This window comes from Sphaerodactylus townsendi, linkage group LG01, assembly GCF_021028975.2.
Source record: "Sphaerodactylus townsendi isolate TG3544 linkage group LG01, MPM_Stown_v2.3, whole genome shotgun sequence".
Classification (NCBI taxonomy): Eukaryota; Metazoa; Chordata; class Lepidosauria; order Squamata; family Sphaerodactylidae; genus Sphaerodactylus; species Sphaerodactylus townsendi.
Window position 1 is genome coordinate 194,964,344 of NC_059425.1, and position 21,557 is coordinate 194,985,900.

Here is a 21,557-nt window from a genome sequence, read left to right on the forward strand (position 1 = left end):
TTTATGCCTAAGGTCACCCAGCTGGCGTGGTGTGGGAGTGCTCCAGGCTAATCTGAATTTCAGATACTTCACGCTTCAGGGGCGGGGTAGAGCTGGTATCAAACCTGGTTCCTCCAGATTAGATACACGAGCTCTTAACCTCCTACGCCGCTGCTGCTCTTTGGAAATCTCTTTCCAGGTGGGGCTGCAAAATCGTATCTTCCCAAAATCTGAACTTTTTAATATTGTGGTATAGAGGAGGCTGATAAATAAGGTCTGACTTCTGGAATGTGGAGAGGGTGCTTTCCTCTCCCCCCCCCCCCCCAAATCCTCCCGGCTGCTGACATTTTTCTTCCAGCAAATGTACTTCTGAAGAATTATCAGAAGCAGAGCTTGCTGTGGCCTGTGGACGGTTAGATGCACAATTTCTTATTTACAGTTTTATTTACATGCAGTTTGCAAAAGCCACCCCGCTATGGAGGCCTCAGCGATGGGCTGCCGTGAGGATGGCATTTGCTCCCTGCCTGTCAAGGAGCCATTTGTTGGTTAACAAGCCACCCAGCGAGTATCGCTTACGAGAGGCTGAAATATTATATCTGGCTGTTTCTGCAAAGGAATGAAAACATCTGTTGTCGAGTTTTGAGCAATTGCGTTGGCACCGAGGAGCAAAAACACCTCAGCCACCCCAGACAACGGCCCTTTCTACACAAATCACGGGAAACATTTTCAGTCCTCTTTCTTCAATGTGCCTTCTGCACTCCACCCCTTGGAAAACGGCTATTGATATTTTTCCCTCGGGAGGGTTCGTTGATGCTCCAAGGAGGAGCATTTTAAGACTGAGAGCAGGAGTCGATGTGTCTTAGATGTAGCAAGCTCTTCTGTCTCACTCCTGGGGTATTTCCCCCACCACTCAAGACATCGGCCTGTGGTATTGTCTGCCCATTTTTCTCTTCCCAGGGTGTGATTCAGATTCTTCCAGCTGTTAGTCATACCTCCTCCTGCTCGGCATGCCAAGAAGCATTCAGCAAGGAAGCCCTGGTCCTGTTTGGTTTCATGAAGGAAAGTTGGTTCGGAGTTTCAGCCTCTACTCTTAAGTCTAAATAGCTTCTACACGTCAGCCATTGGCTTTTCTGTTCCCATGCCTGCCTCCGGATTCAGCGTGTACTTTGCTTGTTCTGTGGTGCATTGGGTTAGGGAGATCTTGAAGAAGAAGAAGAAGAAGAAGAAGAAGAAGAAGAAGAAGAAGAAGAAGAAGAAGAAGAAGAAGAAGAAGAAGAAGAAGAAGAAGAAGACTTTATTTACAGTCAATGACCAAATATATTACAAATCTCCAAAATATCTACAACAAAACAAGAATGCCGATCTCTCTCCCGTATTCCAGCACTATCCATCTATATATCATTATACGTTGTAGACACACCAAACAGCATAAAATTGCTAGACAAAACAAAAATATCTAAGGGGGATACCATATTCAGATCATTTTTTTTTCTTTTTCATAACGAATAGACAGAATTTTGCTACCCATTTAGTAGTATTCTCCTTCTTATCTTGTAATAGTTTTTCACAACAAACTTTTATCAGAACAATATGTCATCTTGTGTAGTAGATGTGACAGGCATTTTTTCCTTGCCTCCTCATAAAGGGGACACTTTAATAACATATGCTCTACAGTTTTGTGGAGATAGGCCAGAATGTATAAAATTTGTATTTAATCAAGGAAGATTAATTCACATGAACCAAAGATTTAAAGAATCAAAATGGGAGCTTCTGTATACAGACCAGCAGGCCTGCATGTTACCAGCTTGCTAGCGAAGATGCAGGCAGGTACAGATAGATATCTTTAGGGTCTTGTAACTACAGGTTACTATATGACAGAAGCCATATAAATTTATGACCTTGTTTTCTTGGTTAGGACCTGGGTTAGAAATAGCTAAATCAATGTGATTAATTAAATAAGGAAAAAGTGTTTTTCTATTTATGTTGAATGAACATAGAAATGATAATGAGTGATTCACATTTACTTGTATCTGATCATAATTCTATTGTCTTAGAATCGAAGGTATAATTGTTGTTAGAATCAATATTTGTAAATCATTTCTAAATGATCCTACAGTATGTTAGCCTGCATGCCCTAGAGGTATAGCTCTCTCTGGGAGCAAACCAAGAATAACAAGTTATTCTTGAAGACAACAAGCTAGTTTTTATTGCTGCCCTTTGTATATGCACAGAGAGAGAGCACGCACTAACAGCATGCAGCGTTTGACGTAGAATAAGAGGTAGTCTTACTGTGACCAGGAGACAGATCTGATCCAATGGGGTTTGAACACACATGATAGCACGTGAAAGAGGTATGGACTATGATGATTGTGTGACGTTTATATTTTTGCGTCTATAAAAATTGGTCCCTTTGTATCAAGGGTGTGCCTCTTATCCTGGACACCCTGGCCAGATACTTATGCTGTCCAGTAAACTTATGTTCTGTTTCAAAACTGCTTCTTGGGTGTTTGCTAATTCTAAGTCTTTCTTAAACTAATTCAGCTGTGTAGGACCAGAGATGCGGTCCTGGCCCCACAGTTTCTACAGACTTCAGAGAGCAAGAACATAACCTTGCAGCATAAGGTATCTTTTGATATTTCCCTTCTAAGACAGCAGAAGGTAAATGTGCACTTCTTGCAAGAGTAAAAGCTCTCCTTAGATCAGACCTGGGCATTATACGGCCCGGCGGAACACATCCGACCCAAATTTGATTTCGACTAGCCTGACTGCTGGGAGGCCAGGCATCTTTGAAAGCCCATGAAGCCCGGTTGCCGGCGGCCTATGCGGGGCTTTCAAAAGCGCCTCTCTAAGTCAGTAAGGGTTGGGGAGTTTAGGTGATTTGAGTTCTCAAGAGCCGGGTTGCCTCGGCTGCCGCCTGGGGCCACTCTTGCCTTTTGGCCCGGCCCTCCACAATATTTTCTGTTTCTTATGTGGCCCCATGGAAAAAATAATTGCCCACCCCTGCCTTAGATCTTTGTTATCCAGATAAGTTAAATAAGGAGCAAGGGAGATCTTGTAGGATACAACCCCATACGCAATCATTTCTCCAGGAGAAGTGGAAAAATTGCTTAAAATAAATACATAATATAAGTTCATGGGTATTTGGAAACCCTTGATAGAATATCTAGATAAAACAAAAGAAAAAGAATAAATGGATGCCTAGTGGTTATGAAGGCTAAGGATTGTTAAATTACGATCCAATAGAGAAAGTATTAATGATGCAAAAGGTTTTAATTTCGTTTCGATGCTTAATGGCCGAGTTCTGAAGGTGTCGGGCTAAAGGGTTATTATTCAGTGTAGAAGGAACTGGAAGTCTGTATGAAGCAGCAGTGGCGTAGGAGGTTAAGAGCTCGTGTATCTAATCTGGAGGAACCGGGTTTGATTCCCAGCTCTGCCGCCTGAGCTGTGGAGGCTTATCTGGGGAATTCACATTAGCCTGGGCACTCCCACACACGCCAGCTGGGTGACCTTGGGCTAGTCACAGCTTCTCGGAGCTCTCTCAGCCCCACCCACCTCACGGGGTGTTTGTTGTGAGGGGGGAAGGGCAAGGAGATTGTCAGCCCCTTTGAGTCTCCTATAGGAGAGAAAGGGAGGATATAAATCCAACTCCTCCTCCTCCTCCTCCTCCTCCTCCTCCTCCTCCTCCTCCTCTTCTTCTTCTTCTTCTTCTCCTTCTTCTTCTTCTACTTCTTTATGAATTGGCGGATTTCTGTTTTTGTGTATGTTTCCGACTTTGATTTTGAAGTACACTTTTTTTAAAAAAACAACATAATAAGTAAGCAACTTGTGTAGTGTGGAGATCAGCTGTTGTTCCGAGAGATCTCCAGGCCCCTCCTAGAGGTTGGCGATCCTTTTCCCCAGGGAGTTTAGGAAGAAAGCCGTTTCTGGCTGTGTTCAAGATTTACAGCTGCTCCGTTTCGAAGGGGAGCTTTACAGACACCTTAGGGCAGTGATGGCGAACCTTTTCGAGACCGAGTGCCCAAACTGCAACCCAAAACCCACTTATTTATCGCAAAGGGCCAACATGGCAATTTAACCTGAATACTGAGGTTTTAGTTTAGAAAAAAACGGTTGGCTCCGAGGCGTGTGTTACTCAGGAGTAAGCTTGGTGGTAGTCGGTGGCTTTGCTTTGAAGCAACCGTGCAACTCTTCCAACAGGTGAATCACGACCCTAGGAGGGTTTACTCAGAAGCAAGCCCCATTGCCAGCAACTGAGCTTACTCCCAGGTAAAGGATAGGGCTTTAGTTCTTCACATGAAAATCAGTGGGGTTTAACAGTGCTTAACAGGGTTACCTACACTGCTTCCCCAAAACTAGGTCTTAGGTTTAATGCTAATAATCGAGACCAGCGGTCCAGGCCAGCCTAGCTGTGTTGGGGGGTGGGATTCTGTTTGTGCGTGCCCACAGAGAGGGCTCTGAGTGCCATTTCTGGCACCCGTGCCATAGGTTTGCCACCACGGCCTTAGGGCAATTTTCACGTCAGTCTCGATCGTGCTTTTTGCATCTTTGTGTTGTCTTGGGCTAGTAGTCGACATCTTTTTTTCAGCGATGCTGCTTAACACTGATTGGTTTTAAGTTATGACCTTTGGAGTCTAGAAGCCTGTTGGATGCCTGTTGTCTTGGATTCCTCCTGGGGACTGGGGCACAGAAGGTGAAATGGCAGCACTTTAAATAAGTAAAAGTGTAGCGGGGAAATAAGTGTACGTAACAGCAAAATGTGTAGGTCCTCAAGTTCCTCGAATAAGGACTCTGTGCAAAACATGGTAAATGGGATTAAGTCAGAGAAGGGTGGGCATAGGCCAGTGGTGGCGAACCTTTGGCACTCCAGATGTTATGGACCACAATTCCCATCAGCCCCTGCCAGCATGGCCAATTGGCCATGATGGCAGGGGCTGATGGAAATTGTAGTCCATAACATCTGGAGTGCCAAAGGTTCTCCACCACTGGTCTATTCAGACAGGCTCTCCGAGGGTCTCAGGCTGAGTTACAGTACAGGCTCTTAATGGATTCAAAGTACAGGAAAAGGGATCCCACCTAAACATCAGGAAGAACTTCCGGACAGTCAGGGCTGTTCGACGGTGGAATTCACTACCTGGGAGTGTGGTGGAGTCTCCTTCTTTAAAGGTTTTTAAAGAGAGACTGGATGGGCATCTGTCAGGAGCGCTTGGATTGTGTCTTCGCTGCATGGCAAGGGGTTGGACTGGATTGAATTCTGGTTGGCCCTTCTGGGCTCTTCCAACTTTATGATTCTAATGGATGAAGCTGACAATACCTTTTTTGTGACCACCTTTAGGGTACGGAGTGGGGGCTCAGCGATCATTTGGTTCTTTTCCTTTGCTGGAGGGTGGGGGGCCAGCGACTTTCTGACCACCATGTTGCTTTGTCAGGATTTTCAGGCCAACTAACCCAGAAATGTATTTTGTCTTTTCAGGTTACAGCCAAGACTGCCTTCTTGTTTATTTTACCTCAGTATAACGTTAGTGTGCCTACAGCAGGTAAGTGGCCTTACAGGTAACCCCAAAGTGCCTCTTGATGAGTTATGACAGTGGTCTGGCAGGATTGTGGAAATGCCACCACTACCATTTTCCATTGTAAAAAAAGCCACCTCGACACACGGCCCAGAGAATGGAAGAGGGAACCCAACATTAAAGTTGACGGTTGTTGAACATGGAGTCGCTGAGCCTCCAGTCCCTTCCGCCCATGCAGAATAGTCCACTTTCAGTCCACTTTGCAGCTGGAGTTTACTGTGCGGAATAGCAAAATCCACTTGCAAACAATTGTGGAAGTGTGTTGAAAGTGCCTCATTCTGCGTGTGCGGAAGCGGCCGGAGGCTGATCACTGCTATTTCCGGCCGTTGCTTGGACTGGTGGCAGGGGAATCTTTTCTTATGCTGACTTTGTCTTTACTGGCGTGCACCCGGAAGTAACAGTGGGCAGCTCTAGGAAGCCCGGGAAACTCTATGGTTTTTTAAAAAAACATTTTATTTGCAATTTATAATTAATAACATACATACATGAATCGTAGCATCATTAACATAACAATGTATAATAGAATCTATTGTATGTCTAAGTAAATCCAACACAGTTGATGCTATTAAATAAGGTCAGACTATTTTCTATCTATACAACAAAATGACTTCTCCTTCAAAAGATTTCAGGTGCTTGCTTGTTACATTAACATTTCTAGCAGGTTATAATTTCCTGAACCCCCCGTTCAGTTTTAAAGTTAACTAAATTGTCTAGTATTTAATTTACAGTAAATCTAATTCAATGAGTTGTGCTATTGTTGTTTCTTTAAAAAAATAAATCATATACCATTAATAATCAATTGGATTAAGATCAATATCTTTCTTTCCCTTTAAATATATTATCCAAGGTTGCCAAATCTCTAAATATATTTCCACTGGAAGAAGTCTCGATTGGTGAAATCCCTTATCCAAAATAAAAAGTTGCTCTATGGTTTTAACATAGACAATTCCTAGAGCTGACAATTCCCAGAGCTGAAATGCCCGTGTGGCATGGGTTCTGTGGAAACAGTATCCCATAGGCTGTTGGATTGTCCTTTTTATGAGATAGGTAGGAAGAAGCACATAATCCCCTTCCTGCATGGAAGTGAAGGCATTACAGATAAACAGAAGGTTATATATCTTTTAAACAGCCACAACTACGAGCTGTTGGAAGCGGTGGCTAAATTTTTTAATGGTGTTATTTTAACTCGTCAGAAGTTGTAAAGGCTGTTGTTACCTTGCAACGTTAATGTTAAACTATTTATATGCCCTTAAAGGTATTCGAAATCGAATTCCTAGAGCTGCCCAATGTCACCTCTGAATTGTACCCGGAAGTGATGCACTGATGCCACCAGATCACACACGCCCTCATACCGCATCACCCCTTATGTCCCACATAGGCCGCTACGATCGATGGCGGCTGAATTGCTGGTGATCCCAGGCCCTGCAAGGATGCGGCTGGCCCCGCCCCGGGCCACGGCCTTTACGGCTCTGGCCCCTGCCTGGTGGAACGCTCTCCCTCCAGCTGTCCGGGCCCTGCGGGACCTCGGCGAGTTCCGCAGGGCCTGTAAGACAGAGCTATTCCACCGGGCCTTTGGAGGGGCCGGCCGCGGTTCCACTCCCCCCCGCTGAAACTGAAATCAAAGCTGCCTGTTGGGACCACCTGGTTGGGCCCTAAATTGGGCCCTGCCTACCTCCTCCCCCTCCTTCTTCTTTTCTTTTTTGGCCTTTTGATCGGGTGCCTGTGTATATGTGTATATGTGTTTTACACAATCTTGTTATTTTAATTTATTTATTGTTATTAACTGCTGCTGATTTTAATGGGTTAATTTTATACTGTATCAATTGCTGTGGGAAACAGCCGTGTTGTGAGCCGTTACTCCGCAACAGAAATCAGAAGCGTTATAAAACCCAAAGAAAAACTCAGGACTGAGGAAAAACAGCATCTTACAGGGAAAGTATTTCTACAGTGCATCCAGGGAATTACAGATTGAATGGGGGAACCTATTATTATTATTATTATTATTATTATTATTATTATTATTATTATTATTATTATTATTATTATTATTATTATTATTATATTTAGTATACCGCCCTATCCCCGAAGGGCTCAGGGCGGTGTACAGATAAAACATCAGCTAAAAACATACATGTAATTAAAACAACAGTAATATCTTAGAACATCGCCCGCGCCCTTACGAAACCCTCCTAATGTGAAATAATGGGTCCTGATGGTATTAGGGCCCATGGGGGTAAAGAGGAGGGGGCAGGGGCACCCTCAGCCGGCCGGTCTCTCCAAAGCGCTCCAAGTGGAACAACTTCAGTCTTACAGGCCCTCGCGTGAAATCCCCTAAGGTCCCCGCGAGGGCCCGGACAGCTGGAGGATAAAGAGTGTTCCACCAGGTCCGGCGCCAGAGCCGTGAAGGCCCTGTGGCCTCGAGTGGAGGCCAGCTGCACTCATTGAGGGGCCAGGGACTCCTCCTAGTAAATTGGCTCTGCTGAGCCGCAGAGGTCGAAGTTGGGAACATATGGGGTAATCGGTGCAGTCAAGCGTACGAGGGTCCCAGGCCGCCGCTAGCGTCCTTGAAGGTCAACACCCACACCTTTTGAAGATGATTCGAGATTCAACCGGAGGCCAATGCAGGCGGCTAAGCAACACACAGGTTGAATATGCTCTCGAAGAGGCTTCCCTGTGAGCAAACGAGTCAGCCGACATGTTGGACCAGTTTTAATTCTCCGGGTCAAAACGCATGAGGAAGCGCTCCATCGCATTACGAAGCTTACAATAGACTAGCCTGGAGGTGACCGTTGCATGGATCACTGTGGCTAGGTCAGTGGAAAAACATAACCTTCAGACAGTCATCAGATCCACCGGAAAAGTGCAATAAATGCTAAAGTCAGCAAAGGACAAAACCTCTGCAGGAATCTATTGCATGTCCTGCAGCTGTGGACAAGTATGCAAAGAGGCTACAAAACGTGGCATTCTGACAAGAATGAGAGAACACGAAAGGCACTGCTAATTAATCCGACCTGAAAAATCAGCAGCAGCCAAACATGCTCTCAACCAAGATGGATATCCTTGGGGATTGGGCGGTCTATAAATTTAAATAAAAGGAAGGAAGGAAGGAAGGAAGGAAGGAAGGAAGGAAGGAAGGAAGGAAGGAAGGAAGGAAGGAAGGAAGGAAGGAAGGAAGGAAGGAAGGAAGGAAGGAAGGAAGGAAGGAAGGAAGGAAGGAAGGAAGGAAGGAAGGAAGGAAGGAAGGAAGGAAGGAAGGAAGGAACCTATTTGGAGACCCAGACATTCTCAACAACTCTGGCAGCTAGTATGTCGGACTGCTCTGGGAAGCCACACTGAAATCCACAAACACAGGGACAGCTTCAATAAAAAGGAAGATAGTCTAAAAATCAACAAAACCTGGCTACCAGTTCTAAAAAAATCAAAACTAAAAAATGAGAGATATTGAAGTGTGACTGCAAATGAACTCCACGCAGACACAGGCAAATGTGCCTCACTCCCGCGCCCACCTGTGAGATGGTACCCCACCACACAATCAAGCCACACCGTGCCATAGAGAGAAACACAGCTTACTGCAACATGCCTCTGAAAGTGCGGCCATCCCATTCTTCCTTTTTACAAGAGTGAGCCAATTCATTTCAGCATTCCTTCTTGGACAGGCCCGCCCCTTGTTTTGATGCCCTCGTTGATAGTTCCGTGCGGAATGTTGCCGCCAGTCTTTTCTTACCATTTGTCCCTTCTCTTTTCTTTAGATGGTGAGATTGTCCTTTATCACTACGGCCTGAAGGACCTGGTCACTATCCTTTTCTACATCTTCATAGCAATAATTCTGCATGCGGTCGTGCAAGAATACGCCTTGGATGTAAGTTCTGCTTTTCGTGCCTGCTTTGGGGGAGGGGGTCCAGCTTTGGTGCCGCTTTGTTTGAGATTTTGAAAATGGGTTGTCCTGGAACCCCCAGAAAATAGCATCTGCGGGAGGTAGGATGAATAATAAAATGGGTGCCATAGTGGTGGGGCCGATCACAGAGTCTTGAGAGGTTCTGAGCCGGGCATCTTCCTGTCCTAGAGACAGCTGGGATTTGTTTTGGGGTTTTTTGGATGGGTGCTCCTTGCAGATACAAATGCAGCGTTTCCTGTTTTGCAGACACTTCTCTGATAGAGGCTTTGACTAAATAAATGCAGTCTTGACAATGTATTGTCGAAGACTTTCACGGCCACAGTGTTGTGGGTTTTCCGGGCTGTTGTGGGTTTTCCGGGCTGTGTAGCCATAGTCTGTTGGTTTTGCGCCACACTGACTCCACACTGTGCCAGGGAGAGAAACACATCTCACTCTGATGGTCCTTGAAGATGCTAGCCGTGGAGCCGAGCAAAACTACCAGACGGCAGACACAGAGGCCGGAAAGCCCACACATCCAGCAGGCCTGACAGTTTACTTTTGTTTTCAAATTTGCAAAACCGGGACAGTTTTTACTTTCTCAGCTGTGTATTTGATGTCCCATCCTTTGGGGACGAGAAGAAGAAGAAGAGTTTGGATTTATATCCCCCCCACCCCCCACTTTCTCTCCTGTAGGGAGACTCAAGGTGGCTTACAAGTTCCTTTCCCTTTTTCTCCTCACAACAAAACCTTGTCAGGCAGCTCTGAGAGAACTGTGACTGGCCCAAGGTCACCCAGCAGGAATGCAGGAGTGCAGAAACACCTCTGGTTCACCAGATAAGCCTCTGCCACTCAGGTGGAGGAGTGGGGAATCAAACCCGGTTCTCCAGATTAGAATCCACCTGCTCTTAACCACTTCACTATGCAAGAGATAACTGAATTGGTGGATGGATGCCCATAAAAAATTCCAGACAAGTTCACAGTTTTGATGCGTAGATTTCGAAGGGATGTTTCTTCTAAGCCTTGGGAAGCACTTACCTCTTATCAAATCTGGCCTGGAAGCTTTTGAGATGGTCATGCAGGTTACACAGAAAATTGGGTCTGTATAAGACGGCCACACCTCAGACACCCCTGAATCTCCTGGGTGTGGGTTGCAGGTCTGATCTTTCTGAAACTGCTTTGGTGAGCATCTCAGAAATTACATTTTGTCTTTCTGCCTTAAGACAGATAAGATAAGAGATGGCACGAGCGTCTTTCTTGGTCTGATTGCATTTAATATGCAAATATATTCTGTCATTCTTTCATCTTGATTCAAGAATAAGGCTCATTTAAAAATATTTAAAAACAAATATGAGCGTTCTTTGCAAGGTTTTTCCCTTGGCACCTGGAATGACTAATCTCGTGCCTTTTCTTAGAAGTCTATTAACGTGTAGAGGCGGGGCTTTAAACGGAGTAGCCTTCTCAAAATAGCCCTGTGATTTAGTTGTTAGAACATAAGAACATAAGAACTAGCCTGCTGGTTCGGACCAGAGTCCATCTAGTCCAGCTCTCTGCTACTCGCAGTGGCCCACCAGGTGCCTTTGGGAGCTCACATGCAGGAGGTGAAAGCAAGGGCCTTCTGCGGCTGCTGCTCCCGAGCACCTGGTCTGTTAAGGCATTTGCAATCTCAGATCAAGGAGGATCAAGATTGGTAGTCATAGAGCGACTTCTCCTCCATAAATCTGTCCAAGCCCCTTTTAAAGCTATCCAGGTTAGTGGCCATCGCCACCTGCTGTGGCAGCATATTCCAAACACCAATCACACGTTGCGTGAAGAAGTGTTTCCTTTTATTAGTCCTAATTCTTCCCCCCATCATTTTCAATGGATGCCCCCTGGTTCTAGTATTGTGAGAAAGAGAGAAAAATTTCTCTCTGTCAACATTTTCTACCCCATGCATAATTTTATAGACTTCAATCATATCCCCCCTCAGTCGTCTCCTCTCCAAACTAAAGAGTCCCAAGCGCTGTAGCCTCTCCTCATAAGGAAGGTGCTCCAGTCCCTCAATCATCCTCGTTGCCCTTCTCTGCACTTTTTCTATCTCTTCGACATCCTTTTTGAGATGTGGCGACCAGAACTGAACACAGTACTCCCAAGTGCGGTCGCACCACGGCTTTGTATAAGGGCATGACAATCTTTGCAGTTTTATTCTCGATTCCTTTCCTAATTATCCCCAGCCAGTAGAAGGTAAACAAAGTAGAAGGTAAACAAAGCCAGTAGAAGGTAAACAAAGCCGCAAAGCAAATTCCAGCTTTGTTTCACATTAAGCTTTTATGAAGGTGCTGGATGGAAGGATGTGAATTGGTGCACCTGTCCTTGGGCACAGGTGGGTCCTATTTGAAAACGCTGGAGATCAGTTCACATATTGCGGTTTTAGAGCTTTGGTGAATTCTTGTAGGGAGGCTATTTTGTTCTGTTCCAACTGCTGTGTCGCACATGAACGGTCCTTGGGCTAGTATCCTTGGGTCATCTGACTTGACCTGTCATGTTCTAACTATGGCCCCTTCCGCACACGCAAAATAATGCGTTTTCAAACCACTTTCACAACTGTTTGCAAGTGGGTTTTGCCATTCCGCACAGCTTCAAAGAGCACTGAAAGCGGTTTGAAAGTCATTATTCTGCATGTGCGGAAGGAGCCTATGATTGTTACTGGAGGGGAGTTGTCGTTTCATTTTTCTTCTTTTTCTTCTTTTCCTCCAGAAAATCAACCGGCGTCTCCACCTGTCCAAGGTGAAACACAGCAAATTCAATGAATCTGGACAGTTGGTCGCATTTCATCTCACCTCTGTGGCCTGGTGCTTATACGTCATTGTAATGGTAAGACAGGGTTGCAAAGTCTGTGGGGTGTTTTCTTCGTTGCTTCTGCTTTCGGGGGTGGGGGTGGGGAGCCCCATCCTTGGGCATTTAAAATCCAAATTCTGGAAGTTGGAAGTTTTGAAGTGCGAATTCGAAGGTGAATTTTGAAATGTGAATCTAAAAGGAAACGATGGTTGCCTCGTTTAGGAGAGGAGTTTAGATTTATGCCCTGCTTTTCTGTACCTTCAGGGAGTAGTAAGAGAAAATACAGATAAAACTGTGCAGACCTTCAGGGAGTATTAAATCAGCTTATAAACTCCTTCCCTTCCTCTCCTCACAACAGACATCTTGTGGGCAAGGACACAGGTAAGGGGGGGGGGGTTTCCTCGGGTTCAGACCCCCCCCCATTGCATGTCCGAAGCTCCGCCCCCCCCAGTTTGTGGGTTTTTGTATTTTTAAAGTGTTTTTTCAGTTTTCGGCCTGCAGGGGGCGCAGTTTTTAGGCTAGCGGCACCAAAATTTCAGGCTATCATCAGGTGACACTCCTGATGATACCAGCTAAGTTTGGTGAAGTTTGATTCAGGGGGTCCAAAGTTATGGACCCCCAAAAGGAGTGCCCCATCCCCCATTGTTTCCAATGGGATCTGATAGTAGATAGGTCTACCCATTTGAGGGTCGATATCTTTGGACCCCCTGAACCAAACTTCACCAAACCTGGTTGGTATCATCAGGAGAGTCTCCCAAAGATACCCTGAAAGTTTGGTGCTGCTAGCTTAACAATTGTACCCCTGACAGCAGGCACCCCCCAAATTTTCCCAGATTCTCTTTTTAAATCCACCCCCTTCGGCATAGATTTAAAGGGAGAATCTGAGGTCCCCAGTTCAGACGTTGAAAGTGATGCTGTTTCAGGGTGGGGCAGAATCCACCCCAAAACAGCATCACTTTCAATATTGTTTTATGTGGGGACCTCAGATTCTTCCTTAATCCCAGGTGGATTTAAAAGGAGAATCTGGGCTCCCTAATTTAAACACCATTCTAAGTGATGCTGTTTGGGGGTGGATTCCATGGGGGGGGGTGCGCAAACCTCACATTTTGCTACCCCTCTGTCCGGAGGGGAGAGAGAAGGGACTGCCGGCTGCCAGCTGGGAGCCCAGCCGGTGGGGGAGGCGGGGCAGGCGGGTCACGGGAGTCTGCCATCCCTTGCCTCGGAGAGCTGCTTTTATAAGCACTTAGGCTGGGGGTGGGGCTTGGGGAGGCATGGCCTAACCTGAACCCCACCCCCCATAAAAATCTATACCTACGTCGCTGCTTGTGGGATAGGCGGAGCTGAGAGTTCTGAGAGAACTATGACTCTCTGAGAGAACTATGACCAAGGCCACCCAGAGGCTGCTTATGGAGGGGTGGGGAGTTGAATCCAGTTCACTAGATAAGAATCTGCTGCTCATGGGAAGGAGTGGGGAATCAAACCTGGTTTTCCAGATTAGAGCCCGCCCCAGTAGCTTCGTCTTTAAACGAAGCTAGATTTGTACCAGACAGCGATTTGACAGAGAGGGGAACTGGGAAGGACAGAAGAAGAGGAAAGTTTGGATTTATACTCCAGTTTTCTCAAGTGTAAGGAGTCTCAAAGCAGCTTATAATTATGTTCCCTTCCTCTCCCAGTAACGGACGCCTTGAGCTGTTCCACACAGCAGATTTATAACGAGTCACAGTCATTGTAAATGAATTCGTTTTGCATTTATAAATATGCTGTGCGGAATCCACTCTTGTAAGGTAGGCAGGGATGAGTAAGTTTGAACTATGTGTGTGCGTGTATGTTAAAAGAAACCGAGGCATTTCTCTCCTAAGGGTTATTGGTGCGTTGCATTCTAGATGAATACAATTTTTCCTACAGTAGTTTACTGCCAAATACTGATGTTGCTGAAGACAAAGACTTTCTTTGGAGCAAAGTTTAGGCTGGCATGGCTATGAATCCCAGAATTATTCTACATTTGGAGGAAAACAGCGGTTCATTTTGTTTCTAGAGTGCTGGAAAGCTGCTCATCCCTAATGCAAACTCTGTTAAGCAACTCTGTCTCATCTTGCTCCCAAATCTTCTGTTTTTATCTGCTACTGAGTCAAGTTCGAAGGCTCATACTTGAGTCAATAAGTTTCCTAGTTTTTTGTGGTAAGATTAGGTACCACGGCTTATACTCTGGTCGGCTTATACTTGACTATATACGGAAGTACACAAACAAAAACTACTTAATATTTAAACCCTTTAGTTTCCTTAGAGTCTAAACCAATAGTTTGCCCATATGAAGTCTACTTCTACTCAGGTAATCGTCTATTTAAAGAAGAAGAGTTTGGATTTATACCCCTCCTTGCTCTCCTGTGAGGAGACTCAAAGGGGCTTACAATCTCTTTTCTCTTCCTCTCCCCACAACAGACACCTTGTGATGTAGGTGTGGGCTGAGAGAGTTCTGAAGACTGTGACTAGCCCAAGGTCACCCAGCAGGAATGTAGGAGTGCGGAAACACATCTGGTTCACCAGATAAGCCTCTGCCACTCAGGTGGAGGAGTGGAGAAAAACCCAGTTCTCCAGGTTAGAATCCACCTGCTCTTAACCACTACACCACACTTACATTAGAATAGGCATAGGAATGCCGGTAGGTTGTTGTTTACCTGGAGTTATCTGCTGACCATTTTTCACTTTTGTTTCTCTTTTCAGGAAGGATACTTATCAAACCCCAGAAGTTTGTGGGAGAACTACCCTCACGTTCATCTCCCGTAAGTCGCTGCAGAGCAGCCCCTGCTCTATCAATGGAACTGCTTCCTTCCTGGTTGGTTTGTCTGAGGTCGGGGCAGCCTGCATTTTAGGTTGTTTCAGACTGCCTTGAGAATGTTTTTTCAACCCGCTTTCGTGAGCGCTGCCAGTACTTGCAGGCAAAACCTTTATCCTAGCAAACTAAACAGGAGTCAGCAGTGTGATGCGGCAGCCAAGGAAGCCAATGCGATTCCGGGCTGTATCAATAGGAGTATAGCGTCTAGATCGAGGGATGTAATTGTACCTCTCTATTCTGCACTGGTCAGACCTCACCTGGAATACTGTGTACAGTTCTGAGCACCGCAATTCCAGAAGGATATTGACAAGCTGGAACGGGTCCAGAGGAGGGCAACCAAAATGATAAAAGGTCTGGCATCAGAGGCGTAGCTAGGCCAGAGTGCGCCCGGTGCACACTCTGGCTTTCCCCCCTCCCCGCAGCACCCCCCCCTTGCAGCACACCCCCCCCCCCCCGCAGCATTCCATTCCACTTACTTTTAGGAAAGGAGCAGGCCGAAGAAGCCTGCCTCCCAGGGGCTCCTGGGAAATGTAGTTCCCACCAGGCCCAGGCAACGCAGGCAGGCTTCTTCTCTGGGATGTAAGTGGGGGGGTGCGCCGTGGGGGGTGGCAGGGGGCGCTGCAAAAGGGGGGGACCGGGGGGATTTTTTCCGCCCCCCACGTGACCAGAATTGGTGCACCCTGTGTGTGTTGCGCGCACCCCGTCCCCTGGTGGCTTCGCCACTGTCTGGCATCCATGCCCTGCGAAAACAGACTTAGGGAGCTGGGTATGTTTAATTTGGTGAAGCGAAGGTTAAGAGGTGACATGATAGCCATGCTTAGATATTTGAAGGGATGTCATGTTGGTGAGGGAGCAAGCTTGTTTTCTGCTGCTCCAGAGACTAGGACCAGGAGTCATGGGTTCAAGGTGAAGGAAAAGAGATTCCACCTAAACATCAGGACAAACTTCCTGACCGTCAGGGCTGTTGGACAGTGTAATTCACTGCCTTGTAGAGTGGTGGAGTCTCCTTCTTTGGAGGCTTTTAAACAGAGGTTGGATGAACATATGTCAGAAGTGCTTCGATTGTATATTCCTGCATGGCAGGGGATTGGACTTGATAGCCCTTGGGGTCTCTTCCAACTCTATGATTCTAAGGGCAGATCCATAAGTATCTCAAACCCGCTGGTGAAAGAAACCTGGGATAGTAAGAAGGTCGTTTCCATCTTTTACTTCGAGCCTTATGCCTGCCACCCCACCTCATCGACTGAGTTTACACCAGTAACATAAGTCGCTTCCACCCCATAGGGAAGTGGTGGTGAACCTATGGCACGGGTGCCCGAGGTGGCACTCAGAGCCCTCTCTGTGGGCACGCGCAGAGTGCCCCCCCCCCCACACATCTAGGCTGGCCTGGGCCGCTGGGCTCGATTATTAGCATTAAACCTAAGAGCAAGTTTTGGGGAGGCAGTATAGGTAACCCGGATAAACGCTATTAAACCCCACTGATTTTCATGCAGAGAACAAAAGCGCAATCCTTTACATGGGAGTAAGCTCGGTTTCTGGCAATGGGGCTTTTTTCTGAGCAAACCCTCCTAGGATCGTGATCCACCCGTTGGAAGAGATGCTCGGTTGCTTCAAAGCAAAGCCACCGACTACCACCAAGCTTACTCCCGGGTAATGTCCCATTTTTTTCTAAACTAAAACCTCAGTATTCAGGTTAAATTGCTGTGTTGGCACTTTGCGATAAATAAGTGGGTTTGGGCTGCAGTTTGGGCACTCGGTCTCGAAAAGGTTCGCCATCACTGCCATAGGGTCACCCTCAACTGTGGAATGTGTCGAGGTTCAGGCTTTATAAAAAGCCTCCATTTTATTCGTCAGAAGGCTTTGCCTTCCTCTGAAGTTCATCTGTGTCTGCAAGTGCAGTATCTCCATATGGTCCGTTTTCACGACTTTCCGTGGTACCAGCTGACAGTACTGTTTCCTTTTATTCCAGTCATTCCTCTGCCTGTTAGTGGAAACAATTTGCTGGAGGGGTATAAATAAGCACCGGCTAGACTAGATAAGGCAACTAAAATGCCGCCTGCGCTTTTGAACAGGAGCCTCAGATTTCGACCGCCCTGGGCTCGTTCTGCCTTAGCCAAGGTCCCCGACGGCAACAGTCGCCCATTTATTTTGGCTGGCAACCAGCATCCCCAGACCAGAGTGCCGGGAGAGAGATCATTTTTGGAGTGTGTCTCTCAAGGATATCTGATTGCTAAGGAGCAGCAGTGGCGTAGGAGGTTAAGAGCTCGTGTATCTGATCTGGAGGAACCGGGTTTGATTCCCCGCTCTGCCGCCTGAGCTGTGGAGGCTTATCTGGGGAATTCAGATTAGCCTGGGCACTCCCACACACGCCAGCTGGGTGACCTTGGGCTAGTCACAGCTTCTTGGAGCTCTCTCAGCCCCACCTACCTCACAGGGTGTTTGTTGTGAGGGGGGGAAGGGCAAGGAGATTGTCAGCCCCTTTGGGCGGAGTCTCCTGCAGGAGAGAAAGGGGGATATAAATCGTCAAACTCCTCCTCCTCCTCCTCCTCCTCCTCCATCTCTCCTCCTCCTCGTCCTCCTATTCCTCCTCTTCTTCTCTTTCCTCCTCCCTCCCCTTTCTTCTTCTTTTTTTTTTCTTCCTCTTCTTCTTCCTCCTCTCCTCCTCCTCCTCCTCCTCTTATTCTTTTCTTCTTTCTCCTCCTCTTCTTCTTCCTCCTCTCCTCCTCCTCCTCCTCCTCTTATTCTTTTCTTCTTTCTCTCTTCTTCTTCTTTCTTCTTCTTCCTCCCTCCTCCTCCTCTCTCCCTCCTCCCTCCTCCTCCCTCCTCCTCTTCTTCTTCTTCCTCCTCCTCCTCCTCCCTTCCCCCCCTCCTCCTCCTCCTCCTCCTCCTCCTCTTCTTTCTCTTTCCTTTCTCTTCTTCTTCTTCTTCTTCTTCTTCTTCTTCTTCTTCTTCTTCTTCTCCTCCTCTTCTTCTTCTTCTTCTTCTTCTTCTTCTTCTTCTTCTTCTTCTTCTTCGTGATGGCCAGTTTTAAAGTCACCAAACTGAACTCTGTTTCAAAAGGTAGCTGTATTGGTCTGCCGCAGACCAGCTGGATCAGACGTATTTTTAAGAAGCGGGTGAGGTTGCACGGGGCTTTTGCCTAGCAAGCCGTCAAATTGGTCTTGGGAGATTTCGTTGGCTGTGCACAACAGCCACTGCAGCGCAAGGATCCTCCCTACCTGGCCATTTTGTGTCTGGCCTGCTTTGGCAGCCATTTTGTTGCTTCAGCCTCCACAGTGTGTCAGAATTCCGAAAATACCCGCAGGCTTTAAAAGATCGGGGACCCTGATTTAGATTCTACTGGACTGCAGTCAAGCTGGACTTGGGAATGCTCCTTCTTTACCTGGCGAAAGGCGACTGGCCTGCTCACTTTTTTGTTTGTTTATATTTATTCTTCGCCCTTTACCACAATCTCAGGGCAGGTTACAATAAAAGAAGAAGAAGAAGAAAAAGAGTTTGGATTTATATCCCCTCCCCCCCTTTCTCTCCTGTAGGAGACTCAAAGGGGCTGACAATCTCCTTGCCCTTCCCCCCTCACAACAAATGCCCTGTGAGGGAGGTGGGGCTGAGAGAGCTCCGAGAAGCTGTGACTAGCCCAAGGTCACCCAGCTGGCGTGTGTGGGAGTGCACAGGCTAATCTGAATTCCCCAGATAAGCCTCCACAGCTCAGGCGGCAGAGCGGAGAATCAAACCCGGTTCCTCCAGATTAGATACACGAGCTCTTAACCTCCTACGCCACTGCTGCTCCATACGAAATCTAATGAAACAATGGCAAAACCATGGCAAAATCCCCATGAAACCCCATCCTAAAAGCACAAACAAAATCTAAAATCTCATGCATCCCACCCACAAAATAGGAGGGGTGAACAGACAGTGGGGGTGGCTCAGCCAGGTGAAGAGAACAGGTTACAAAACCAAAACTCCAAAAGAGTAGGCGCCCTGCAAACCTCTGGAGGGAGGGCATTCCACAGTGTAGGGGCCACTGTAGCGAAGACCCTCCGGGTCACCCCCACCCCCTTTACCTCTGAAGGGGGTAAGACAGCCAGGTAAGGTCCCCCTCTTCAATGTCAACGCCCGGGCAGGGATATATGGGTAGGTGTGCTCTCTCAGGTACCAAGCCCAAAGCAAAACACCTCAAATGCACAGTGAGGGGTTTGGCTTTTTGTTGACGCATCTATAACTTCCTTTTTCTTCCTCTGTGTCAGATTCCAGGTCAAGTTTTTCTACTTATGCCAGCTGGCCTATTGGTTGCACGCGCTGCCGGAGCTGTACTTCCAGAAGGTGCGGAAGGTGAGTGACAGTCCAGCACATTTCTGAAGGCACAGTCTCAAAACTTTCAGGGTCTCATCAGGAGACTGCCCTAATGATACCCCCCAAGTTTGGTGCAGTTTGGTTCAGGGGGGCCAAAGTTATGGACCCTCAAAGGTGTAGTCCCCATCTCCTATTAGCTCCCATTGGAATCAATGGGGGATGGGGGCACCCCCTTTGAGAGTCCATAACTTTGGATTCCCTGAACCAAACCTCGCCAAACTTGGAGGGTAGCATAAAAACAGTCTCCTGATGATATGCTGAAATTTTGGTGCCGCTAGCCTAAAAACTGTGCCCCCTGCAGGCCAAAAGCGGAAAACCACTAAAAATAGTCAAAAACGAACCCTGCATTTTTGGTGCCCCCCCATCTTGCCCAATGGGCATTACGCCCCTGGGAAGAAGAGTTTGGATTTGTACCTCATCTTTCTCTATTGTAAGGAGGCTCAAAGTGGCTCACAAATTCCTTCCCTTCCTCTCCCCACAACAGACACCTTGTGAGGTAGGTGGGTCTGAGAGAGATTTGGCAGGAGAGATCTGTGATTGGTCCAAGGTCGCCCAGCAGGCTTCATGTGGAGGAGCAGGGAAATGGCTGCCACGGGAGGGAGAGCCAGCCACAAAATGAAAGCCACACCTTCACTTCAGCAGCGCAGAGCAGATCTTTGTGCTTTGGTGGCAGCTGCTGCCAAAGCAACATTTGGAAAAAAAATGCACAGCCAAGCAAATCTCCAGTAGCCAATCAGCAGCCTTGCTGGACAGATGGTGTACCTGGCTCCACCCACTTCCTGAAAACCCTTGGCAGGCACCTGAAAAAGGGGTATTGCCGAGCACCATGGTGCCCATTTGGGGAAGGGTGGCCTATAAATCGAATCACGAAATAAATAAGTAAACATATTGTAAAATAAATGCTGGGGACCCCTGAATGAATTGTGTTTTAGTAGTAGTAAAGCCTTTATTGGCATTGTAAATTACAGTAAAACATTTATCAATTTAAAAAAACTAGAATGCATCAAATATATACACATACAAGTTGTTCCCATGAGTTATGTTTGTAATTCCAGCTCTTATCAAAAAAAGCCCAAACGTGATCACCAAAAGCTGCAGTCCACAAGTGCTTATTTTTTTACAGTTCATATAAAAAGTGACACCTGATAATGAGACTGCAACATCTTTCTAGAAGTCCTCCGCACTTGCTCGGGTTTGGTTATCAGGGGTCTTAGGTTGGTTTCTAATAGAACTGTTTCTCGACATATTGAGAAAGTGGGCTGATTGTAAAGTATTATAGATTTCCAAATCTAGCATGGGATAAATAATACTACTAGTTTGGAAAAAATACACAGTGAGCTGAAACATAAATCTTCAGTTCCTAAGCTCAATTAGTAGACACAGAATACCAGTAGTCTTTAAATAATGTGGCCAGCAGTATTGATATATTCATAGTAAATAAAAGGCCCCCGGGGAGCACAACAAGTACATTCTACTGAGAACTCTCAGCTATCTCCGCAATGAAATTGTTGTGCTGTTTTGCATACAGGAAACCTTTCCAGGTGGAAGCCTCTCTCAGCTGAGAAAGGATTTAAAGTTGCTAAGATAAACAAATGCACCGATGCGTATTGTAGAAATGCATCTATTCCGTGAGCGAGTGCGCACCTTTCTTTGAGGTGGGAGCCGAAACATTTTGGAATCCAGTCCTTTGTTTAACTCAAAAGCGGTCAATGTTGCTAGCGCTGAATGCGATGCTTTGGCACCTCTGTACTGCTAACGTTGGCTTGGTGTGATCTCTCTTTGCTTCCTAGGAAGAGATTCCCCGCCAGTTGCAATACATAAGCCTTTACCTTGTGCATATAGCTGGAGCATACCTCTTAAAGTAAGTGGTCCTGAGTTCCTTTTTCTTTCATCCCCCTCGTACATCCTGCTCGTTCAGAAATTGTCAGGCACAGTTGGAATAAAATCCTTCATTTAATGGCATGCCTGGAAAACAATCTAATTTTGTATAACAGTGCATCCAGTCTGTAGGAAGTTGGGAGTTGTGGGTTTTCCAGGCTGTGTTGCCGTGGTCTGGTAGCTTTTGCTCCTAACATTTTACATGCATCTATGGCTGGCATCTTCAGAGGCATGGCACAATGAGACACATCTCACCGTGACA

The 21,557-nt window shown here is 46.6% G+C and overlaps 1 protein-coding gene across 1 annotated transcript in view; it reads left to right on the forward strand.

Moving 5' to 3' along the window:
• TRAM2 (translocation associated membrane protein 2) overlaps window positions 1-21,557 on the forward strand; it is a 64,041-nt gene that overhangs the window by 26,834 nt on the left and 15,650 nt on the right. Inside the window, 6 exon segments of the mRNA XM_048503145.1 lie at window positions 5,450-5,513; window positions 9,296-9,405; window positions 12,154-12,270; window positions 14,956-15,014; window positions 19,312-19,396; window positions 21,208-21,278. Of these exon segments, the coding sequence (XP_048359102.1) occupies window positions 5,450-5,513; window positions 9,296-9,405; window positions 12,154-12,270; window positions 14,956-15,014; window positions 19,312-19,396; window positions 21,208-21,278 (506 nt within the window).